General features: G+C 42.5%; 2 protein-coding genes across 3 annotated transcripts in view; one reads left to right on the forward strand and one right to left on the reverse strand.

Annotated features, from left to right (window-relative positions):
• Positions 1 to 10017, forward strand: part of jupa (junction plakoglobin a) — a 22210-nt gene extending 12193 nt beyond the window's left edge. Inside the window, exons 2-16 of the mRNA XM_054778763.1 lie at positions 179 to 214; positions 439 to 603; positions 682 to 932; positions 1597 to 1835; positions 1966 to 2167; positions 2448 to 2592; positions 2735 to 2838; positions 3109 to 3447; positions 3608 to 3760; positions 3835 to 3954; positions 4050 to 4200; positions 5403 to 5524; positions 5644 to 5683; positions 6759 to 6894; positions 9107 to 10017. Coding sequence (XP_054634738.1) covers positions 202 to 214; positions 439 to 603; positions 682 to 932; positions 1597 to 1835; positions 1966 to 2167; positions 2448 to 2592; positions 2735 to 2838; positions 3109 to 3447; positions 3608 to 3760; positions 3835 to 3954; positions 4050 to 4200; positions 5403 to 5524; positions 5644 to 5683; positions 6759 to 6892 — 2178 coding nt within the window. The 5' untranslated portion in view covers positions 179 to 201 and the 3' untranslated portion in view covers positions 6893 to 6894; positions 9107 to 10017. The remainder of the gene's footprint in view (positions 1 to 178; positions 215 to 438; positions 604 to 681; positions 933 to 1596; positions 1836 to 1965; positions 2168 to 2447; positions 2593 to 2734; positions 2839 to 3108; positions 3448 to 3607; positions 3761 to 3834; positions 3955 to 4049; positions 4201 to 5402; positions 5525 to 5643; positions 5684 to 6758; positions 6895 to 9106) is intronic.
• Positions 9337 to 25599, reverse strand: part of LOC129182522 (Kv channel-interacting protein 2-like) — a 23205-nt gene continuing 6942 nt past the window's right edge. For both annotated transcript variants that reach the window (XM_054778765.1, XM_054778764.1), the window contains 8 exons: positions 20352 to 20450; positions 20146 to 20270; positions 20003 to 20072; positions 17713 to 17783; positions 17450 to 17557; positions 17272 to 17376; positions 14895 to 14957; positions 9337 to 14823 (listed from right to left, as the gene is read on the reverse strand). In XM_054778765.1, coding sequence (XP_054634740.1) covers positions 14776 to 14823; positions 14895 to 14957; positions 17272 to 17376; positions 17450 to 17557; positions 17713 to 17783; positions 20003 to 20072; positions 20146 to 20270; positions 20352 to 20450 — 689 coding nt within the window. In that variant the 3' untranslated portion in view covers positions 9337 to 14775. The remainder of the gene's footprint in view (positions 14824 to 14894; positions 14958 to 17271; positions 17377 to 17449; positions 17558 to 17712; positions 17784 to 20002; positions 20073 to 20145; positions 20271 to 20351; positions 20451 to 25599) is intronic.

Here is a 25599-nt window from a genome sequence, read left to right on the forward strand (position 1 = left end):
TGGCGGCAACACGCACACTGCACTTTCAAGTAGCATTCAAATACACTCCCTCATCTCATGTTTAAAAAAGAAAATGTAGGATTAATGCTGTGTTGTTTATTCATGTTGTTATGTGAAGCGTGTCCTCGTTCATGCAGCGCTTAATATCAGATATCCTTGGCCTGTGCTTTTTTTGCAGGCTTTTGACTGCAGGAGGCAAGGATGGCCATGCAAAGTAAGTGTTCTCATCTTTTAACATTTCAGTCTATCTTCTCATCAAAGAAATTCTTCAGTCGTTCATTTAAATTAAAGTCGCCTCTATAAAAGCATCACAAGCTTGTGTGTGGTTAATGTCCTTGTATTTAATCGCAAAATAACAAGTAATAATAAGTAATAAAGGATAATAATAAGAAAGGATTTAGTCTAACTTGAAGTCGCTCCTCTCTTTGTGCTTGACAGTGGGTGAGCTCGATAGAGGCGTCACAAAAGTAACAGAGTGGCAAGAGAGGAGGTATGAGATCGACTCAGGCATCCAGTCTGGAGCCAACACCGTCAGAGATGATGATGGCGAATTCACCGCCTCCAAGCAGTACACCGTGACCACTGTCACAACAGAACCGGCAGGTAAGACCCACATTTAGTGTAGCCTCCTCCGTATGTACATGAAGACTGTCGTCATCATTGAATGTCCTTCGTTCCCAGACTCCCAATACGTGTTGACCAGAGCCCAGCGGGTGCGTGCTGCCATGTTCCCAGAGACGCTGGAGGAAAGCACGACCGTCTTGACTACTACCCAAACAGATCCGTCCCAGATGACCAACGTGCAGCGACTGGCAGAGCCTTCCCAGATGCTTAAGGCAGCCATTATTCATCTGATCAACTACCAAGATGACGCCGAGCTGGCCACACGTGCCGTGCCTGAACTCACCAAACTGCTCAACGATGAAGATCAGGTACATCCTATTACCATACATTTTGTGCACAAGTACTATTACTTTGTTTGGCGGAGATTTCTGATTTATGAGCCGCGTCTGTGCTTTCATGTTGTCACCAAACGTAGCTAGATGAATATCGGCTAACGTAGCCAAAAAGAGCATGAGTGAACATTGCTGTCTCCACACATGCACTGCAGCCGTCCTCACTTGCGCCACACACAAACACACAAAAATGCTTTGCGGACATCTACACAACACAAAATGTCCAGGTCTCTACAATATCATACTTGCCAGTAGAGAGGAGTTTCTTACAGCCTCATATAAAATTAACAATAATAATAATGTAGCAAAATGGAAATTATGTGCGACGTTCAGTGTTCTGTGTTGTCCTACTGTCTGTGAAGCTGTGAAAGCGTCAGGATGACCGCTTGTGTGTGTGTGTGCAGCACTGCATGTGTGCAGACAGCGACATTACCAGATATTCTTCTACCTACATTTGCTGATGTCCTTTTGGCATGCTTGCATATTAAAGCAAACAGATATTGACATGAAAATGTAAATGTGTGCATCCATAGAGCTAAGTCCAGACAACCAGCTAAACAACTTTCAAATATTTCAACTGCACATAATTTGCAACCGTAAGCCTTATTCCAACCAATCCAAATCGTTGCCTTTCCCCCAGGTGGTGGTCAGCAAGGCAGCTCAGATTGTCAACCAGCTGACACGCAAGGAGGCGTCCCGCCATGCGCTGATGCAGTCGCCACAGGTGGTGTCTGCAGTGGTCCGAGCCATGCAGAACACCAGTGACATGGAGACAGCCAGGGTCACAGCCAGCATCCTTCACAACCTCTCCCACAAAAGAGAGGGTCTGCTCTCCATTTTCAAGTCTGGGGGCATCCCAGCACTTGTCCGCATGCTCAGGTACTGCAGCATCTTTCACTCGTCAACCAAGGCACTCCATGATACACGATGTACTGTATAATTAGTGGAACAGCCTGGCCATCTCCAGGACATTAGTAAAACAACCTTATCCCTCTTTGATGTGCCTCAGCTCTCCTGTGGAATCGGTGCTCTTCTATGCCATCACAACACTCCACAACCTCCTCCTACACCAGGAGGGAGCCAAAATGGCTGTTCGTCTGGCTGACGGCCTGCAGAGGATGGTTCCCCTTCTGAAGAAAAGCAACCCCAAGTTTTTGGCCATCACGACGGACTGTTTGCAACTGCTGTCCTACGGCAATCAGGAGAGCAAGGTGTGTTTTTGTGTGTGTGTCATGCCGCGGGTACACAAGCATTAGTTTGTTAGGCATGTGTGTGCATGGTTTGAGGTAGGTGTGGCGTCTGAACAGGTTTCAGGTTCATTCAAACTTTGGGTGTGGCTATTAGAGCCGAACATGTGATTGGATGTATCCTGCATGTGTGGACAGGTCATAGTCTATCCTTAAAAGGCGTTTTCAGATAAGGTCCAACTGAAATTCTGTTCCATAAATCTACTCTCCCTTCACATACTTGTACATAATCTTTGTCTCATAGCTCATCATCCTCGCTAACGGGGGTCCTGAGGGTCTTGTTCACATCATGAGAAACTACAACTATGAGAAGCTGCTGTGGACCACCAGTCGTGTGCTCAAAGTCCTATCTGTGTGCCCCAGCAACAAACCCGCCATTGTAGAGGCTGGTATGTGAGATATGTCTATTCATTTCACACACCTGTGTGCATAAGCCAGTCATGCAGGTGTGGCGACTCTTTGTTACACGGCATCACCTGCAGTGCTTCATGGGGCCCGTCGTTTTTGAGCTAACGTCTGTGTTGCCTCCAGGTGGGATGCAAGCTCTGGGTAAGCACCTGACTGGCTCTAGCCAGCGTCTGATGCAGAACTGCCTGTGGACACTCAGGAACTTGTCTGATGCTGCCACCAAGCAGGTGTGTGCGCTCTTATATGTGTTAAATGTGATTGTGCACTCCCCTTAAACCAGTGGTTCTCAATTATTTTCTGTCATGCCCCCACTGGAGGGGGGGGAATCCTCCCTGCCTCTCACGCCCCTCCCAACAGTTCACCGCGCCACCCCCAAGGGGGGCCCACCCTACTATTTGATAAGCACTGCCATAAACTTAGTTAAAGCAGAGGGACAAAGAGCAACAAATGGACCAGCTACCCCCCAAATAAAATGAAATGTTCCTGCTGCGTTTCAGGAGGGAATGGACAGCCTGTTGCAGGTGTTGGTCAACCTGCTGAGCTCAGACGACATCAACATGCTCACCTGTGCCACCGGGATCTTGTCCAATCTCACATGCAACAATGCCTACAATAAAACTCTGGTCACCCAGAGCAACGGCGTGGAGGCGCTGATCCACGCTATACTGCGCGCTGGCGAGAAAGAGGATGTGACTGAACCCGCCATCTGCGCCCTGCGTCACCTGACTTCACGCCACCAGCAGGCTGAGGTGGCACAGAACGCAGTGAGGAGACACTATGGCATCCCCGCCATTGTTAAGCTGCTGAACCAGCCGTACTACTGGCCTGTTATCAAGGTGAGAGTCATAATACAAGGAAGTAGAGGTGGGGGGGGGGGTTCCATGAACAGGTAGGTGACCAGCTTGTATTAAATATTTTTGAAACGCCACAAAGCTAAATTTAATGCCTTCAAAATCTTGTTTTTGTTTTTCCCCTGCTTGTTTTCCTGTGCTGAAGGTGGTGGTTGGCCTGATCCGTAACCTGGCTCTGTGCCCAGAGAACCAGGCTCCACTGAGGGACGCAGGAGCCATCCCTCGCCTGGTCAACCTGCTGCTCAAAGCCCACCAGGATGCCCAGAAGCATGGCTCGTCCAACCAGCAGACATACCAGGTACAAGCTTTATGTTTAATGTGGCTTTTTGTGTCTATTGATGTCTTTGTTTAACAACTGTTGTGTTTTGTCAGGATGGAGTAAGGATGGAGGAGATCGTGGAGGGCTGCACGGGAGCTCTGCACATCCTGGCCAGAGATCCTGCCAACAGAGCAGAGATCGCTAATCTGCAGACCATTCCTCTCTTTGTTCAGGTATCAGTGGGAAAAACTCATCTTTCATTGACTCTTTTTTTGTTTTGTTTTGTTTTCATCGTCTCTTGTTCAAATCTCCCCCTCCTCCTCGCCAGCTTCTCTACTCACCGATGGACAACGTGAAGCGTGTGGCGGCTGGCGTGCTGTGTGAGCTAGCTCTGGACAAACAATCAGCTGAGGCCATCGACAGCGAGGGAGCATCTCCTCCGCTGATGGAACTGCTGCACTCCAACAACGAGGGCATCGGTAGGTCTCCCAGGATTTTACATTCAGTTCAATATTTTTTTGTCATTGTCATGGTGAATAACTAAATGTTATTAGAACATCATACACTGCATAGTAGTGGCGCCATCCTCTCCCATTTAAACCCTGTGTATTCCAAAAAGACGTCCAGTGTAGTCCAAGTAGTCAGTGCAGGCACAAATATGACATTTAAATTAAATTCAAGGGAAGTCGTATGACATCCCCCCAGCAGTGTGGAGCATCAATAGTGACTTACCCCCAACTTCGTCCCGTGAGCCGAGTTCTGGTTGGATGTTGGAACGTAGTTCTGGTTAGTTGGTGGGGCCACTTAAGTAAAGTTGGCTTTTGAAAACAATATGCCTTCAGAAGAGTAATACATTTGCAGCACAAAAATGCTTCCACAAAAAAAACCCAACCTCACAATCACTCGGTGTTTTTCTCCTGTTGTATCACAGTGCCTGTCCATTGTGTATGTGTATTGTGTATTGTGTATTGTGTATGTGTATTGTGTATTGTGTATTGTGTATGTGTATTGTGTATTGTGTATGTGTTCCACAGTGGAGCTCTCGCATCGCAGCGGTCTTCCGCCACACATGTACTGTAAACACTGTCCAACGTAGAGTATAGTGCAGTGTGTTGGGAAAGAGTGTCAACGGTTACCCAGCATGCCTTGTGGTGTCTAGATAGGGGTGTCATTTTGTGTGTTTGTGCGTAGACATTTTTTTTGTACGATTATTTCTTTGTGCAGCTTAAATACACATTTGCTAAGCTGATAGATGCAAATGTTTCCTTCAGTCAGCCAGAGTTTGCTTCTGAATCGCTCCTGTGTCGCAAAGTTGCAACCTTGATCACTCCTGCTACGTGATTTTAAGCGGAGTCGTCATCCATGCAGCCCCCGACTGTAAGAATTCGTAACAATGATGCATTCATAGACAATCCCATTGGAATGTGTTGATGAGCGAGGGCGAACAGGTCCCGCTAAACCTATTTGTGGTCGTCCAAATGTACTTACAGTACAGTACGAGTGTTGGGAGTAGCAGCGTATTCTTCAATCGAGAAAAATAATACCAAATAAATCACCGGCCTACTTGATGGTAAAAATGACTTCCATTTGTGTGTTATGGGAAATATTGACTTAAATGTGCAATAGATGAAAAAGGAAGACAGCAATGTGACTGTGAACCGTTCTTTTTCCTTTTTCTTAGCGACTTACGCTGCCGCTGTCCTCTTCCGCATCTCCGAGGATAAGAACGCCGAGTACAAGAAGAGAGTTTCCAGGGAGCTCACGCACACCATGTTCAAGCACGACCCTGCCGCCTGGGAGATGGTGAGTGTCAGGAGCCCCTGGCGCCACCACAGCGACAACACGGCCTTCTTAAGCATCTCCTGTTGATTTATTTACTGTACATTCAAAACTCATTTTGACCTTGTCTGACCACTCTGCAGGCCCACAACAGCGTCCCGCTTGATGTACCCTACCAAGACGGTGAGTACGTGTGCCTGGAATATGCACAAGCAACACATCCCTCAGCACGGAGCATTATTAGCATGCAATGCAGCGAGCAATGCCGTGAGCGAACTGATTGCTTCCCAGCAGCAGCAGCAGCCCACGCGTTCACTATGACATCATCAACATACACAAGAAGTGATCTTCCCAAATCACTTCCCTGTCAGATTAGTCACCACCTCGGTCAGACTTCCCTCTGAGTCTCTTAAAGGAAAACTGCATTTTTGGGGGGGAATTTTACCCATCATCCACAATCCTTATGTGAATTTCTCTTTCTAAAGATATAAAAACAGATGAAAAGAGACACGTAATAGGACGCATTTATTCCGCCTATAAAGCCTTCTGAAAAAACCTCCACATATAACGCGCCCTGCATGTGAACCAAGCTACAGCGACATTGTTATTATTATTGTTAATTAACACTGTTACACCGAAGAACTACATTACCGGCGTAGTGACACCGTTCCACACCACGCCGGCGAGCTACACCACACACTCACTCGCTGCACGTGAGGGCCACGCTCACAACGCCTCAGACAACTACCGAAAGGTAACGCTGCATCTTCTGCTGCTGCGCTGTTTTTGTTTTTGAGTGTGAAATCGATGCGCCTGGGAAGGAAGTTCCGGTAATGCTTAAAAAATCACCAAAATATGGCAAAATACTGTAAGTAATACAATACAATAGTACAATAATAATAATAATATGTAATACAATATCACGAGTGTGCCTGTTACCACGTGATCACAGCGTGTATATGAAAGCATAAAACCTTGTTGGAGGTTTTTGGAGTGTGTTTTAATGTTGTGGTGTGTCCCATTTCCATGCATGAATTACCTGCCTCTTTTTGTTTTTCATCTTTACAACACACAGAAAAGAGAAACACGTGTGCTTATGTCTCACATAAGCATCGATGGGCCAAATTCCAAAAAAAAGTGCACTTCCTTTAAAATTCCTCTTAATCCTCCATTATTTTTTTTCTTCCTTTTAGCGTATTCTGCTCTCTTTTCTGTTCTCCGTAAGCACGTGCACTAAAACATGGTCGTGTCTTTGCAGAGCTGGACGCTCCTTTCCAAAACTATGGAGGCTACGGAGGTGACATACCCATGGACGGCGTGGACGGCGTGATGCATGACGATTTCGGCGTCAACATGCCCTACGACCGACAACCGCAGTTTGAGCCTTATTAAAGGTGGGCACATGCAAATGTCGCCGTCCTTGTATGGCACCACAGCTTGATTATGCTCGTGTACTAAACATTTCACAATAAAACGATCACGGACGCGAAGAATAAAACGCAGCAACAGATAAAATGGATGTCTTTCCATCCAGCCCTCAAAATATCTTTCTATAAGACTTAAAGCCTTTTGTTTTTGATGGTTATTCAAGTCATGACACCAAAACACGTTTGGAAAAAAAACAACAAAATGAAAGTACTCACTTCATAAAGCATTTTTGTGGTGCTGCTGTCACAGATGAACCGCTGTGAAAAAGGAGTGAAACGAAGTGGTGACTTTGACACGCCACACGTGAGTAGTCTGAACGGACGCCATCTTTGTCGTGACGTCACTGCCAGACGGCGTTCCATGAACCAGATTCCAACGCACGCAGCCGTGACCTCACAGCAAAGCTAGGAACGTGGCACATCAACAGCAATAACCCAAGAATAACATTCGCTGATATGGTGTTGTGATAACTGCTGGATGATGTAACACATAAATAATATGGTCGTAAAGTGCCGTATAACTACAGCCTAAACAACCCGTAAAGTCGTCCATATCCATCAACTTGAGACCTAACTGCACTGTTGGCAAGCCTGTCCCGGCAGCTCCCACTTGTGAACTTGTTCCTCTGGCTGTGACCATCTGGCTTTTTAGCCCGCGATTAGACAGACGGAACCACTTGACACCCCAAACCATAGAAGAAGAAAGAACGGATACTCTTAAGTCTGTTGTCTCCCGCCGCCGTTTTCAGATTCTCCCACTCTGGAAGCAGTTTTCAAAAAGTACTGTTTCAGGTCACCCAGAACGCCGTTCCCACGTGGATGAGGGACTGAAACGATAAAATACGTTGCCGTTTTGACCTGAAATCGTTTCCGTGTGGCTCGCCCATCAGTTGTCTTTATAAGCTGATGTTTACGTTGCACATTTTCAGTGGTACGGGAGTGATGGGAGTAGCAGATACTGGCACACAAGCCTACAGCGCCCTCTCACGGCTGTCAGTGTGGGGGGGAAAAAAACATAAGTCGCTCCGGAGTACAAGTCGCAGGACCAGCCAAACCATGTAAAAAGAGCAACTTATAGTCTGGAAAGTCCGGTATGTTTTCTTTGTCAGTACGTGACATGGACAGCTGCAAAATAAAAGACCAGCTAGCCCGGGAATGAAACCCCATAATACTATTCTAAGATTTCTAGAATAGATCTAGTCAAAAAAAAAAAAGAAAAAAAAGGGATTTACTGACTGAAACTGATAGATTGACTGCAAGATGGGCTCAAAAGACAAGCGACTGCAACTTCAGGGTGACATGGCGAGCAGGTGCACACAAGCACAGCCATAAACGCACGTGAAGAAAGTCATATATTCACAACAGTAACAACATTCACTAATATTGTGCTGTGAGGAGTATGATATGTTTTACTGGCAGTGATAGCAACAACATTAGCCACCTAGCTAGCGCATCAAAACAAGGCAGGTAGGAATTAGCACTGCATTAGCCGCCAGCACTAGGCTGGCTACTATGGAGCATATTAGCAGGAGGATGTAGATTGACTCAATGCCACCTCGGCACGCTTTTCCACGGTCGAACGTCTTGTGGGTTTTTGACCTTTTTATTTCCAACTGCGGGGCCGTATCGAAGCATTTGTCCCTCGAACAAGCTCACTCCGTCTCCTCGAGTGTTCCAGCAAAAGCCTTCAACACAATGAGCGGGCATGATATAAAAATAAATAACAAACAACAGAAATTCACCCACACCTGGAGCATAATAGCTACATAGTGAAGGGTAACTTCCGGGTAGGACCGTCTGGCCTGGACGTCACTTGCTCCTCCTCCAGAAGAGGCGATGAAAATGTATCGGAGCACACATCTAACACAGGAAATATGCCTTTCGGTGTTATGTGTTTTGGCTTCTGTTGTCACCGTTTCTTTCTCATTAAAGCTGTTGTAGTCACTTTAAGAAGTCCAACTAATTGTGTTAAAGGCGCTCTATTGCACATTTGCGGCTTTTCACACTTTCGTATGTGATTAAAATAGGAGGAGGCTGTGAAATCTGAGCGTTTTGGCCAATAGGAGAAGAATGCAGATTGCACAACCTGACATATATAAAATATTTGCAGGATAGGGCCCCTTTCAGGTGTTTTTTTTTTTTTTAATGTTTGTGTCGTTCTGTTGTTTCCTTGTCACAGACCCTGGAGGAGAGATGAAGGTGGTGGATAAAGTTGGCTGAGAATCCGCAATGGAGCAAAGAAGATCTTGATTCCCTCTGCATCTGTGTACCTTCTTATATGTAATATATACAACTATCAATGAGTATGGGACTCCTAATCCTAACATGTGTTTTTATAGCCTAATGTTGATGATCATCATTTACACAAAGACAGTGCTTGTAGGTTTGGGCTTGAAAAACCTTCTAAGGTTCTGTGTGTGTGTGTGTGTGTGTGTGTGTGTGTGTGTGTGTGTGAGTGCGTGTGTGTGCGTACGTGTGCTTCAGCTTCCGGGTGGGTCATCTATGCCAAAGAGATTTTACGTTGTGAAGATCACATAGCTTCCTTTTTTTTTCTTGTACTTTTTAGAGAGAGGACTAGTTGACAACGGTGCCACAGGTGGATCATTAACGCCTTTAAAAGACACGAGCGCCTGTGCGGTAGTTTCCATAAGAAATTGTCAACTTTCTCCTGCTGTAACCCCAAACTATCTGACACACGGTGCTTTTTTTGCGACACAACTAAGGAGACTCGCCTTTGGAGAGGGAAGGAAGTGTTGCTAGCAAGGTGGTTGGTGTCTGGAGTTGTCACATTTTATTTGTATTTTTTTTTACAGGGAAAAAGGATTGCATAGTTTGCTTAGCCAGGATTATAATTGTCAATTTTAACCAAAAGTAAGAGCTTGTGTGTGTCTTTAACTATTTACTATTTTTATGTCAAAACTCTGATTGAGGCGTTGGCTCAACAGATTGACTGATTTCTTTCTTGTGGATTTAATATCGTCACGGGGACGCCAGCTGGAGGAAAAAAAAACTACTGACAGGGAAATTTGTACTTACTAAGAGTTTTTACTGAAATTTTGCTAAATAAAAATAAAGGATATATTAAACCTACTTTGGTGTCATGTGTTTTTTGCCAGCTAATGCTCATGGCTTTTTAAAAACTGCCACTGTTTACAAAGTCACTCTCCAGTGCCACCTGTTGACAAATTATTAGATTGTGTAAAATAATTTTATTATTTACACCATTTTTATTTTTTAAATTCCACATTAGTTCATGGGCTCACTTTTAAATGAAACATACAGTATGAGAATTTAAAACCCAGGTGACAAAATGCAAAACCATACAATGTCTTAAAGCAGTGATCCCCAACCACCGGGCTGTGGCCCGGTACCGGGTGGTGGGTCATTTGGTACCGGGCTGCACAGAAAGAAAAAATAATTTCCTTTTTTTATGTTTTATTTTGAAAAGTGGCCAGATTACGCTCAGATTCATAGCTAAATTAAGAGATGTTTCATTGTTTATAAGAATACTGTATATCATTTGTACGGTGGCTGACGGGGTCGCACGCACGAAGACGACCAAACGCTCCAAACACAGAAATTCTCCAAAACCAAAAACACCACAAACGCCATAAAACAATGCAAAAGAAAAATAGTTCAGAAGTTAGCCAGGCTACCGGGGGAGCCACACCTGAGGGATATCTGTCTTTAAAGACGTAAAATGGACTTGGTAACGTTTTACAGAATTATAGAACAACCGGTCATTACGGCTATTAGTGTTTAACGAAGACATAAAGAAAACTTACCTTTTCATTCCGCAAACTTTCTTCTGGGCGTCTCGCTCGTGTCCGTAAAGATGGATATGCCTCAGGTCTGGTGCCCGTGGTAACCTTGCTAACTTCTGTTGTCTTCCGTTCCTCGTGCATTTGTGTTTGATCCTGCAGCGTTTGTGATTGCAGCATTTGTGTTTTTTGGTGTTTGTACGTTGCCGTGCATTTGTGTGCAATTAATCAACGATTAATTCAATTTGAAGCAACTGAGGAGAAATGGAGCGCGCTACTCCTGCAACAAACTGTGTGGTCTGAAGAATATGAGCCTTCCCTATCACGAAAAAACAGCATTCAGACACAAAACAATATTGCGAGGCATTTTCCTATTCCAATAATGAATCATATAGCATTCATGTGCTCATAGTGAAAACTGCTTTGGACTCCCGCATCGTTGTGTACATTAGAAGTCATCAATCTATTCATTATCTCACGAGAGCTGTGTTGGTGACTTCCATCCTCATATTTCGCTTGCGTAAATGTATTTTCCCTCCTGTCAGATTTTCCTTTTTGCATCACGCACACTTGTAGGAACCACGTCTCCATTTTTGAGGTCTGCCACTTTCCACCAACACCAAAACGTTGTCATCTTTTTCACGTCCGTAAGCACTCAAAAACCCAACACGTGTTGTCATAACACATCTTCTGTCTCTACTTTTCTCATCGTCTCATTTTACGTTGCACACGATGCCTGCTCTTAAAGGGTCTTTATTCATCCCGCCTTCAATTAGTGATGGGAAGAAACTCAACTTCCTCGTGCAGCAGAGCCTTACTCGATGAAATCTTGCGTCAGCAACAAAATGTCAATGACAGGATGCAGCAGTTTCTTTGAGATTTTATTCGTATTTCTATGCAAAAGATATGTAACGTCTAATTGGAATCATGCAGATGTAATGCAATGGTAATAAATGTGAGTGCTTGACAACGTGACAATGTTATTGCTTGGTTTAACGCTTCGGAGTGTCTCTGGAATATTTCAATGTATGTCATACATGGAATGGCCGTCATGCGAATTTAGTATGAAATCATACCAAAAAAAAGTGAAGCACTGCATTGTCCACGAGGAGCGACACAATAAAAATATTTAAAAACATGGCCGACATTTTTTCCACGACTGTATATACAGTGGTGTGAAAAAGTGTTTGCCCCCTTCCTGATTACTTAATTTTTCTGTTTGTCACACCAAAATGTTTGAGATCGCCAAACAAATGAAAATATTAGTCAGTGACAACACAACTGAACACAAAATGCAGTTTTTAAATGAGACTAACATGGGCCTGTGTGAAAAAGTGATTGCCCGCCTTGTTAAAACATAATGGAGATTAATTGAGATCTATCAGTGCAGCAAAAGGTTATGAAGCCATTTCTAAAGCGTTGGGACTCCAGAGAACCACAGTGAGAGCCATTATCCACAAATGGCAAACATGGAACAGTGGTTAACCTTCCCAGGAGTGGCCGGCCAACCAAAATTACCACAGGAGCGCAGCGATGACTCATCCAAGAGGTCACAAAAGACCCCATAACAACATCCAAAGAACTGCAGGCCTCACTTGCCTCAGTTAAGGTCAGTGTTCATGACTCCACCATAAGAAAGACACTGGGCAAAAACGGCCTGCATGGCAGTTCCAAGACGAAAACCACTGCTGAGGGTCGTCTCGACTTTGACAGAAAACATCTTGATGATCCCCAAGACCTTTGGGAAAATACTGACGAGACAAAAGCTGAACTTTTTGGAAGGTGTGTGTCCCATTACATCTGACGTAAAAGTAACGCCGCATTTCATAAAAAGAACATCATACCAACAGTAAAATATGGTGGTGGTAGTGTGATGGTCTGGGGCTGTTTTGCTGCTTTCAGGACCTGGAAGATTTGCTGTGATAAATCAAACCATGACTTCTGCTGTCTACCAAAAAATCCTGAACGAGAAGGTCCGGCCATCTGTTCGTGACCTCCAGCATGACCTTAAAAAGGCGGTTCATGCTGGAAAACCCTCCAATGTGGCTGAATTACAACAATTCTGCAAAGAGGAGTGGGCCAAAATTTGTCCACAGCGCTGTAAGAGACTCATTGCAAGTTACTGCTTGATTGCAGGTGTTGCTGCTAAGGGTGGCCCGACCACTTATTAGATTTAGGGGGCAATCACTTTTCCACACAGGGCCATGCAGGTTTGGATTGTTTTTCTCACTTAATAAGAAAAAGGTTCATTTAAAAACTGCATTTTGTGTTCAGTTGTGTTGTCATTGACTAATATTCAAATTTGTTTGATGATCTGAAACATTTAAGTGACAAACATGAAAAAAAATGATAAAATCAGGAAGGGGGCAAACACTTTTTCACACCACTGTGTGTGTGTGTGTGTGTGTATATATATATATATATATATATAATATATATATTGGTATATAATATTTATTCATTAGGGATGCTCAGATCAGGTTTTTATGCTGCCAATACCAATCATCCACGAGTGAAATTGTCCGATACCGATCACATAGATTAACTGTAGATTTTTAAATAAAAAAACATTTCTTTTCATAGCTTGTTTCTTTAAGGAGACTTTCAATGAAAGAATATCCAGCAGGACCCCAGGCAGTCGGCAAACCCGGTTTCCCCCACCGCCCCCGCCGTCCGGCCATCCAGTCCGACGAATCCAACCGCTGTTCGGGCTATCACGGGCGCGTGTCCTGCGTTTTGGCTAATTAGCCGCCGCCCGGCCGCGAAAACTCACCACACCGTGCCAAGTGCCAGCCCTCAAATGCCGCACCAAACTAAAGCTTTTTAAGGCGTGTTTTGCAGGGTGCAAAACTTACATCACTCTCACAACGACAGGAAGTCCCGCACGGCAGACATGCTTGTTTTGGCTTTGTGAAGGGAAGTGGGCGGGACATGGTCGCTATAGGCTGCCTGCAGCAATGGGGGCAGAGCTGATGGGCGGTTAAGAGCAAGTATCAGCATATGCCTATACCATGCTTATACCGATATACTGTATATATACTGTACATATATATATATATATATATATATATATATATATATATATATATATATATATGTTGCAATAAAAGTGACTTGTAATCATTAGATCTGATTCATTTCCCCGACACCCCACAATCTCTGTTCAATTTCCATTGTTCGATCACAACAGATGCTAATAAGCTAAATGGTAAACATGGCTCACACGCTTATTCAATATATTTTATAATATGCATACGTATTATAGAAGTATAAAATGTACAAGTACTAACAGCTAATGAATGATGATAATGACCAAGAGAACTGTTAAATCTGAGCTAGCGCGACAACCACGCTTACGTCTGTTGTGGGCCGACCGCCACCTCACGCTGAAGCATCTAGCGGTAGCAGGAGGCTCCGCTGCTCCAAACGCCACTGGGTCGTGTAAAGTTTCACTTTAGCGTCTCACAGCTACCACGGTGCGTTCATGGACTGCCGAACAAAGTTCGGAATCGCAACGCTTGCCAAAAAAGTGAAGCGTGAAGACAAACATAAGAATGTTGGGCGTTTTTTTAACAGTGGTGCATGTATGCGGTGCACGTTACCTGTATCATCACGTATTTAGAAACCATCACTGACTTGTAGTGGATGAGATGTGTTATCTGCGGGGAAAAAACGGCCTTTTTAGGCCTAGAAAAATAAATAAATGTGAATTCTGAATCGCGACTGTGCGGGGATCCACTGTATACAGGATATAGTGCCATCATTGATTCATTTTTATCAAATCAAGTACCATTTTCCTTGTTTTTTTACTTTGCTACTAATTGCAGTGCATTTAATTTGCAAATTCCTACTAAATTCTTTATATAAGACGCCCGGTTAGTTCATAGCCCGGCTGTCCATGCTGTTGTGTTAAAAAGTACTCCAGCGTCTCTGTAGCAGATTTGAGTCCTTTTGGATTATGTTGGTGGATGTGTTTCATTTGCAATACTCAGTTTAAGCGCACACACACACACACACACACACACACATACACACTTTGGGTAAGTGTTGCAGCGCTCTGGTGGAGGAACCTTCGAGTTGGAGTCCACTAGATGACATTGTCAAACATATGCATGGACTGCATGATGTTCTCATCCTGGAAGAAAATGACAAATGGCTTTTATCAGTCCCACATGTGGAAATATTAAAAAAAAAACAAAAACTGACCTTGTGGCATGTCTCTAAGAACTCCTCGATAGTGACCACGCCGTCGTTGTTCTTGTCCATCTTCTAGAAGGCGATAGTCGTGTTAGAGGTTTTCTCGTTATAAGACGTACGCGTGGAAAAGAAGGCTTTCTTCTGTCTTGGGTTGGGAGTTCATAACATTTTTTTTACTTTGGTTCATTCCTTGACATCTTGTGTATATCTGATGAATTTCTATATGAACCCTTTACCGAGAACTCATTGAGATGCTCAGAAGTTCCAACTTCAAACCCCAGAAAATAATCGTAGTACAGTCGTCCCGCTACGAATTTCTCAAAGTCACTCTGTCACGGCTTTTCAAAAATATATGAATAAATCATGCTGTTTCGTGGTTGAATATTGCCTATTATTAGTAAAAAAAAAATGCAGCTATAAGCTAATTGTATGTATTTTTAGCCAAAATTAAGCATTTTCAACAAAAAAAATAGCTACTAAAAGACAACCAATAAGGTATTCAGAAAACACATTTAAAGACATTGTGATGCTATGTAGTATTATGTACTGGTCAGTAGGTGTCAGTAATGTTACTGTAATGTTCGGTGAGACACACACACACCGAACTTGATTGCCAGAGCAACAGGCTTAATAATCCCTAGTAAAAATCTCTTCTAAAAACACGGGCTGCTGTTGCGGCCATAACCCATACCAAGCGCAAACTCAACTCAGCTCCCCCAGCACCAGAAAACATTTGTAGCAACACACACACACACACACACGTTATTTATGTCTTAAATGGCGTATTTTCTGTTATTATATGTACTATACTGGGTAATACAAAGTGTAAAGGTGACTATAGGGGTGTTATTCCATGTCTAGAGGGCTCTAATAATGTTAGAAGCCATATTTGGAAGGTCGTAAACAGGTTTTCTATGATCTAAATAGAAAAGTATTCAATTTATGAAGACGGAATCCTACTTCTCAGAAATTCACATATCACAGTCGGGTCTGGAACCACTTAACCATGATAAACTAGTATTGTAGATTTTAGTAGTAGTGTGTTTTTACCTCTGCCAAGCACAAGAGCAGGAAGCCAAGACGTATTGTTTGTGGTTTGTTTGTTGGTTAGGAAGCAGAATTACACAAAAAGTACAGGCCGGATTCCCGTGGAACCTTGTGGCCTTCATGGAACAAGAACCCATTTATTTGAGGCCACCCGCCACAAATGAATTTGGAACTCCACAAATAGATTTGGTACTATCCATCCATCCATCCATCCATTTTCCATGCCACTCATCCTCACTAAGGTAGCGGGGGTATGCTGGAGCCTATCCCGGTTGACTTTGGGCGAGAGGCGGGGTACACCCTGGACCGGTCGCCAGTCAGTCACAGAGATTTGATGCTAGTTTTATTTTATTGGTTTTTAGATTTAGCACTACCTGTTCGCCCTCGTTCACAAACACATTATCATGGGAGTCTCCAATTAACCCAACATGTTTTTGGAATGTGGGAGGAAGAACTTCTCTCTCCTCCTCCTGATTCGCTGATGCTCCCCCGTGGCAACGATTGAGTGGTGAACATACATCTCCATCTACACACAGAGACGCAACTTTCATCCTTATTATTCTGATTGCAGATAAGCTGACTCAGCAGGGAGATGCCTACATCTGCAACAAAAGTTATCCGTTCCCTTGTAGCGACTAGTTTGGTATGGAAAAAGTGAATCGTTTGATGGCTTTGCTTCGCCTCCTGAACTCCGCTATGGAAATGCATGTTTTCCACACTTCCGCCTGTTCAACTATTATTTTAGGATTCATTGTAAAATGTGCCCATTGCTGCAACCTTTTTAATATGTTGCCTTCACTTTGGCTGCGTTTTCTTTTGCATAATCATTTTCATTTTCTGTCTACCTGTAATGTTTGATAGCAAATGCCAACTGCACGTAATACATGATAGACTGTGTGTCTATTGAACGCTGCACAGCTATTCTGACTATTGAGGAACTATGTGGAATTATCTTCATTGCCATGCTAAATTGAATTGTGAATTACTGAACGATACCAACTACTTTGATTACCTGCAAACTTTGAAACTGTGAACGTGAAATACTAATCATTAGTACTGAGTATAGTAGTTTCAAAGTTCACCGGTTAGATTTGACATATATGTTTTATAGTAAGAGATAGATCATGTAGACTTGTAACATGCTACAAAAAAGTGTGTGCATCCCAGATATACAGTACATGCACAACATACAGTAGATACATAATCATATTTATAAATATATTGCACATGTATATATTTATTAATATGTATTTTCTATGTTTAGAGATTATAGTAGATTGTTGAAAAAGTGTGAGCAGCCCTGATCTGATAATTCCCCTTTCATTCATATGACTCAGACCTGGAAGAAAGATTCCACATGGTCCTTGGGGGCGCTGTCCCTCATGCAGGGGTACGTGTACTTGCCCATCATGTCGTAAATGGACTGCATAATGTCCGTCATCTCCTGGGAAAAAACAAACGTGTGGCCTGTTGGTGAATAATAATAAACGAGACGCTTTCAGTGAAGAGCGCGGCACCTCTCTGGTGATGCAGCCGTCTTTGTTGAGGTCGTACAAGTTGAAGGCCCAGTTGAGTTTATCTGTGACGGACCCTCTCAGGATGATGGACATACTTATCACAAAGTCCTACAGCGCGGGAAGGAGGAGTGTTCATGCATGCACAAGTGACAAGTAAAGGCCTTCTTCCACACAGCCTGCATGTCACACAGATGCAGCACTGTGTACCTCCAGTGTATCAACCACTAATATGCAGAGCAGGAGTGTGCAGAGAGATGTTTTACCTCAAAGCTGACAGATCCACTGTTGTGGGTGTCGAAAGCTTCAAACAGGAAATGTGCATACATGCTTGTATCTGAAAAAGGAACAGAGCTGCATACTAGTAATTAACCTGAGCATTCACCCGTTGCCATTCATAGAACATTTTTGTGTTGCGGTGTGTAAAATATGTGCCTTGACTCTGTAAAGTTTGGGAAAGACTGCTCTATGATAGTGGACCAGCCAGGACACCTCTTATGTTGTATTAGCGCTAGTATTACTACTGATAATGTTACTCTTTAAGTTGTGTGCAGTGCTCGTACAAACAATGCTGTAGACTTTCACTTGACAACATCACTCGACTTTGACACAGACACACACGGCCACATACTGAAAAATGAAAGGGTGAGGGGGGCTATTTTTAGTGTTTTCATTTCATAAAAAGGCCAGAACTAGAGATGCTCGATATTGTCTTTCTTACCGATGTTTCATATTGTCCAGTGTCTGCAATGAAGTCGTTATAGATACAGAATCAACCGACGCTAATACTGGCAGCAGCTCTTCCCTCAACCTGTTGCGTAATGAACACCTTTCTTTTACTGTGATGCATTTTACAAATAAACACTGCTTGCGCAAAATTAGACAAATACCGCAATAAATAATGTAAGTTATAAAAATGTTGTCTCAACAAAATCGTGATTCAAAAAATCAGAACCGATACTCTCCTGATCAAAATTTAAACACGACTTAAAAAAATGCAAAAATGTACATTTTGAAGAAATGGTTGAAAAAGCCAGTCATTACCACACAGACGAGGGCCTTCGGTCATGAGGGATGCCCCACATAGGGATCTCCACATAGCCAGCTGCCGTTTGACACCCCTGCACAATCTGAAGCTCCATTGTTCCATAGAAGAAAAAGCACCCCAGATCATGATAACGTCCCCACAGCACATCTCCTTGTCATGCCAGTAACATCAGGACTCTCAAGGTTACATTTTTTCTCATCAGAAAATAAAACTTCCTTCCACCTTTCAATGTCCCATGTTTGGTGCTCTCGTGCAAATTCCAAACAGGCAATTTTGCATGTTGAAAAAAATGAGGCCTTTGAAGATGTTTTTTGTTCTTAAAACCCTTATCTTGCGGATGCCGTCTGACGGTTATTGGACTGCACTCAGCACCGGTCATTTGGGCTAAGGATTGTCCCGTGAGCTTATGGACAGCCAAGGGGATCCTCAGGATCTTTGAAGATGTTTAAAATGACCGTCTTACTGCGTCCAACCTCAGCAGCAATGCCACTGTGAGACGCCTTGTTTATGCAGCTCAACAGTCCGACAGCGTTCAAAGAGAGAAAGAGATCACGACAGTGTGAATGGACCACCTGAGCTCATATTTAGATCATCGGAACATGCAAACTCCTCCACCACGATAAGGTAGTTGGAACGTAGTGTTTCTGGTGTCTCAAAAGCTAGCAGAAGGGTGTGGAAAGGGAGGAGACGTGTGCCGTATGACACATAGGCAATGTGGTGCAAACAAAGCCAGCTGCATTGTCGGAGTGTACGTCTATGTATGACGGAGACAGATGCATGTCAGCGTGGCTTCCCTCTCTATACGTCACAGTGAGGGTGGATGATAGGCTGATGTCAATCTTTTTTTAATGCCATGCGATTGACCCACATTACAACAAGGAACTTATCCAATGCTAACGTGTGAGTTATTATCTATTATTGTTGCTTATGATGTCTACTACATTGGCTAATAGGACTATAAAGGTGCCTATGGGGTGTTATTTCATGTCTGACAGAAAATGACACTGAATCCACATTTTTGCCAAGATTTTGCCTTGAGGCTGTGATCTTAAACTTTTGATGTTCACAACTGATGAACAGCCTATTTCACTTTCAACGGTTGTTTTGCTATAAATTTCTCACTCAACCCATTTTTTTGTCCCACTCCCATTTCTTCTTTTTGCATTTTGAAGCCCTACTTAGAACCTCCTTCAGATCCAACAGTGTAAAATGTCAATTCTTGCCGTGTTTTGGTTCTCTCAGTACGTGGCCCTCTTCGGAAATAGTGCGCATTAGATTGTGCATGTGTACCAAATGCAGTGACACGCGAGTGTGCTGTATATAGCGATGCAAACAAAGCAGAATTGTCACCAAACTAGAAATTCCCACAGCGAGAATGACAATGAACTAGTTCTGTGTATGTTTTTGCGGTTTGTTGCTTTCTCTAGTTCTTTTCTCAGCACACGTCTTTGTAATTATTGTACATTTATTTTGGTCTTGGGAAGAGAGAAGAAGAATGTGCCACTGACCTCCCTGAGGGAAAAACTGAGAGTAGATGTTTTTAAAGGTCTCCTCATTCACAGCACCACTGGGACACTCCTGCAAATCAGAAGGTTGATTGAATATGGACGAAGTAAAGACACACACCAGACATGTTGCAGATGTGACTAACGTTTTTGAATCCTCTGTAAAGGACCTGCAGCTCTTTCTTGCTGAAGTTGGTCTGCTCCACGAGACGTTCCAGTCCTTCGGGTCGATAACGCACCGCAGACAGCTCGGCAGTGTCGCTCACACTGTCTGCATGAAGCATGGAGACACTAAGGTGTTACCGTGTTGAAGAGTCGCTGCAAAGTACTTGATGGCACATGTGACACTTGCTTTGATTGACGGACGGGCTGGAGCCGGAGTGGTAGCACGGCAGCAGTTTGAGGAATCGTTGCTTGATGGTCTTTTTACTGGGTTTGGATGGTGGGTTACCTGGAAGGAACCAATCACAATAAAGTTCACATTAAGATCATGTGACACTTGAAAACAGTGATTGCCAACCAATGTGCACAATAGTGTGTCGTAAAAGGTAAATCAGATTATCCAATTTCACTTAATTGTTCCAAAAACGATTATTAATGAATATTACAAATAACGTCAGTGAGTAAAAACAACTACTAAGGGTCTTTCAAACTATCATCTGTTTGGCTAAGACAGCCCAATTTAATTTCGTAGGCTAAACTGTATTCTTACTGCGCCGGTAACTCCAGCCAGAGGAATTGCAGAGGGACACGCAAAAGACATTGCAAAGAGACAGACAAATGGTATCCTGTAGTGTTGTAGTTTTAGCTTGATTTACATTTTTAGTTCATTTGGAGCTGTTAATAAACATACACCACATGTGGAATCCTGTTCACTTTCACTTTCTGTTCATAAAAAACAGTCAAAGTGGGCATATTTCAGATCGTTCCAAATGGGAATTAATCATGGTTAATTAATTAGTTAACTGGGATTAATCCGATTTTAAAAAGTAGTCATTTGACACCTGCATTATCAGGTATTTATAAATTATTACAATGAGTTTTGAATGTGTTTTCTGTGGAGAAAAGAATAAATAAATAAATGTCCCTTATTTGTTGACAAAACAGTCCCAGCTTTGTGTTATCGGTGAGAAAGCGTATTATTAATATGAACTTTTTCTCCTTAAATTACACTTTTTTTTTACAAACACTGTCACTTTTTTTCACATCCATTTTTTCTTGTAACATTATGTCTTTAATGCCATCATGTTTTTACTTTATTATTGTAAGATTAGACTGATGTTCTCACTGCAACTGTTTTTTTTTTTTACTTTTCTTTTTCTCACAATATTGTCTTAATTACATATTTAAATCTTTAACATTTGGACTTTGTGCTATTTTTTCTCTTAATATTATGACTGTATTTTCCTAACATTTTGTCTTTTTTCTTGTAAAATTACTGCTCTTCTTTCCATTTTTGCTGTTGCGTTTTGAGTTTTCTGGTTTAATTGTATTTTTAGAATTAAAATATGGCCCTCAGGCCGCCTTTTGGACACCCGTGATTGAGCCGGTTGGATGAGCATCGCTCATTTCAATGTCCCACCTGTTGTGACTATCCATTTATTTTCTATAGCACTTGTCCTAAAGCTGGAGCCTATACCAGCTGACTTCAGGCGTCAATCACAGGAAACAGAAAGACAAACAATCATTTACACCTTTGGATAATTTAGCGTATGAAATTTACCTTACATGTTGGAGGAATCCAGAGAACAAATGCCATACAGAGATTCAAACCCTCAATCTCCAGTATGTGAGGCTTACATACTAACCACTAGTCCACCGTGCTGCTTGTTCCCTGGCAGCAGTATAACTCGATTCTGAGTCAAATTTCTCCCCACCCCGAGTCCACCTGCAAACGCTAAAACATTTCCTTTCCATCTTCAGCCCTTTTAAACATGCATTGAAGCGTCCTGCCAACAGAGGGCGGTGTCGCTCCATAACTAAACAGGAGAAGCAGTGCCCAACGACCACAGTTTAAAAAAAAACAACTTCCAACATGCTTTTGTGTTCAAAGTACAACTGATGACACATCTCCATCTCTTCGAACACCCACAGCCAAGCTGTGTGTGGGAGACTTGTTTGATTTTGGGGCAAAACGACATTATCACACAGCCAACTCTCAAAGTTTTCACCTCAGATTACCAAGGGCAACCCTACATTTACATACTCTCTATGTACTAGTGTGTACCAGTATGCATGTATGTGTATATATATGTAAATATATAAAACCCACGTGCTTCACACTGCCCACGCCGGGGCACAAACACAAGACCTTCGGAATGGGAGACGAGAGTGCTGACCGCTCGGCCAAAAGCCCGGACTGTCGACCGAGCTTTTGGCGCAGCTCTTAAGGTCGAGGGAGTGAGGTTTTACCAATGTACACTTGCGCGCCCTCTTCAACTTCACAACACTGACCTTTTTCTGAGACACCATTCAAATCCCCAAACTCTCCAGTAAGCGCAGTCATCAAGAAACTAAGAACACTCCTTTAACTACTTCTAACTACTTTACTACTGGCTGAGGTACCACCATGACAACTGACGTAGATGGCACCTTCTTGAAGGTCATCGACCCTGCTACACAAAGAAAATCACTCTGCTGAGGATAATATAACCTGCCTGCTTCACACCGGGCTCGAACACCGGACGATCAGCCAAAACCCTGAACTGTCGGCCGAGCGTTCAGCACAGCTCTGAAGGCTGAGGGAGTGAGGTTTTACCAACGTACACTTACAGCGTACACACCTATCCTAATAAGGGTCACGGGGGTAAGCCTATCCCAGCTGACTTCGGGCGAGAGGCGCCATGCACCCTGGACTGGTCGCCAGCCAATTGCAGGGCACATTCGCACTCACATTCATACCTATGGACAATTTAGCGTCGCCAATTAACCTAACGTGCATGTTTTTGGAATGTGGGAGGAAACCGGAGTACCCGGAGTACCCGGAGAACCCAGATCTTACAATTGTCCTGACTGTGTGGTCAACATGCTAACCACTCGGCCACAGTGCGGCCCTTCCGTTTCATATACACACACATATATATATATAATATATAATAATATATACAGTATACTGTATATATAATCACTTTCACTTTCTGTTCATACCATATAGCATACTTCAGATCGTTCCAAATGGTGATTAATCATGATTAATGAATTAATTAACTGTGATTAATCACATTTTAAAAACGTAGTCATTTGACAGCCCTTTACCCCCATTATCACGTTTTTATAAATTATTACAAACTTATGGTGAATGAGGTTTGAATGTGTTTTCCGTGGAGGAAAAAATAAAAAAATCCAATTTGTTGACCAAAAATCAGCAAATTTGCTGGAGTGTGAATGCCACCTCGCGAATGTGTTTTTACGTGTATTTACGTGTTTATTATATTGGTTAAAGATACAGTCTGCAGTAAATCTATAAAATGTATGAAAATTGGTCATCAACATAACATATTCAAATAGACACACTAACAAGCAAGCCAATAGAAGGGGTGGAGGTTTTATTCCTTTTTTTGTAAACGTTTTTACTATTTTATGAGCATTTTGCTTGCTGTTTGCAATGAATATTATCTGAATCTTCATGTGGTGATGATGTTCACTGATGAAATGTCAATCAAAGGCTCAAATGGAGCAACTACAGGAGGGTGGAAAAACAATAAAAAGCTTTTTGGACGCCTCAAACACACACACACACACACACACACACACACACACGCTCATAAGAAGCAAAGACAACACTTCTTTTTTTTTTTTTTTAGATGAAAGCCTATTGCGCACATCTAGCCGGAGAGAGGATACAAAGTTTTGCTGCTGATGTCATTCTTTCTCCTGGTTTCTATTTTTAGATGTGACACGGGTGAGAAGATCGATCAAACTGAAATGCTTTCCGAGAGACACACACACACGCACACACCTACTGAACCAGTAGAACGCTGTAGGTGATAATGTGTGTGACGGTGTTGACACAATTAACAATGGTTGCACATGTAAGGATGCAGTTGTCCAGAAAGTGTTTTAATGTGCTTCAAGGCCTCAACTTCTTCATGTTGCATGGCCTCGGGGGGTGACTGACTGTTTGAATCAATTTCATGCAGCCAACTGAGGCTGGTCAATACACTCTTGTCTGCTGGTACTAACACAATTTACTACACTTTCTTATCTGCGGGTGCAAACAACTGAGGATGACACAAAGACAAGGCTAATGGGAATAAAGAGATGGAAAATAAAGAAGTGGCATGAAAGCCGGACGCTTAATGCCGTGACACGTTACTGTTCTGTTGGAATTCTGAAAAATGAAAACCCCAAGAGATGACTCTGGTGTTTATGGAGTCAACTTTGTTTGGAAAAGAACAGCAGAGTAACAACTAACCCCTGCAAACTATTAACGGCGTAGCCACACACAGACGCTCTGTTTCAGCTCACGTGGAAAAAGTGCAGACTTCAAGCTGCCTATGAGTCTTTAAAAGGTGAAAATCAGTCAAGTACGACCAGATTTATGATCAATAACGTTCACCGTGATTTTGTCTTTGTGTCGTCACGGTTGTATGCGCTTTTGGGCACGGGAAGGCTTTCAAAGCGACGGTGCAATAATAAAACCGGCAGTCACCACCTTCCTATTGGTGGAGAAAAGCTTGTCATCAATCAATCAAAGCACGAACGGCCGTTTGGTTGCAGAGGGAGAGAAAGAAGGGTGAGCCAACAAGGCCATCAAGACGCACACGCATCAGGGGTATCCAAGGAGCGGCCCACAGCTGTCTTTATTGGCCTACAGCACATTCTAATAATATAACTTAACAAGAAAACTAACAAAAAACCAACAACAGCAGCAAAAATAGAAAAATCAGCAATAACTTTACCCGAATAAAATAAAAATTTTAAGAGAATAAAGTCATAACTTAAGTCAACTTAAGTCTAACATCTGTCATTATTATGACAAAACTATTTTTTTTATTTTAGTAACATAAAGTTGAAATATTAAGGAAAAACTTATTTTTTAGAGTTGTAATATTTAAAAAAATATTAAACGAACAAAACAACGAATAAAGTTGTCATTTCTGGAAAATGACAATAATAGTTACATAAATGTTGGTCATCTGAATACATTTATCTTTGTTGTTTGCTAAATGTGTATGTTATGACTTTATTCCCATAATATTTTCACTTTATTCCCATAACATTATAACTTTTGCCCCCAACCAAATTTTCCGAAAATTACAACTTTATTTTGTTTTGTGTATTTCTCCCAATATTACGACTTTCAAAAAACAACGTATTTTTTCTTTAATATTCCAACTCTAAGCTACTAAAATGACATCATTTTTTTCTCCTAATGTTTATTCTCGTTTTTTCTCTTGATATTTTGACTTTATTCTTGCGAAATTGTTTTTTTCCATTTCTGCTGTTGTTTTTTTTTTTGGTTTGCTTTCTTGTTAAATTATATTTTTAGAATGTGCCACGGGCCAACGAATAAAACAAGCAAATGGTCCACTTTGGACGCCCCTGCATTAGGGCCACCGTGCTTGTTTATGTTCACAGTTGTGAGTCAAAACAAGTCA

Source organism: Dunckerocampus dactyliophorus, chromosome 6, assembly GCF_027744805.1.
Source record: "Dunckerocampus dactyliophorus isolate RoL2022-P2 chromosome 6, RoL_Ddac_1.1, whole genome shotgun sequence".
Taxonomy (NCBI): domain Eukaryota; kingdom Metazoa; phylum Chordata; class Actinopteri; order Syngnathiformes; family Syngnathidae; genus Dunckerocampus; species Dunckerocampus dactyliophorus.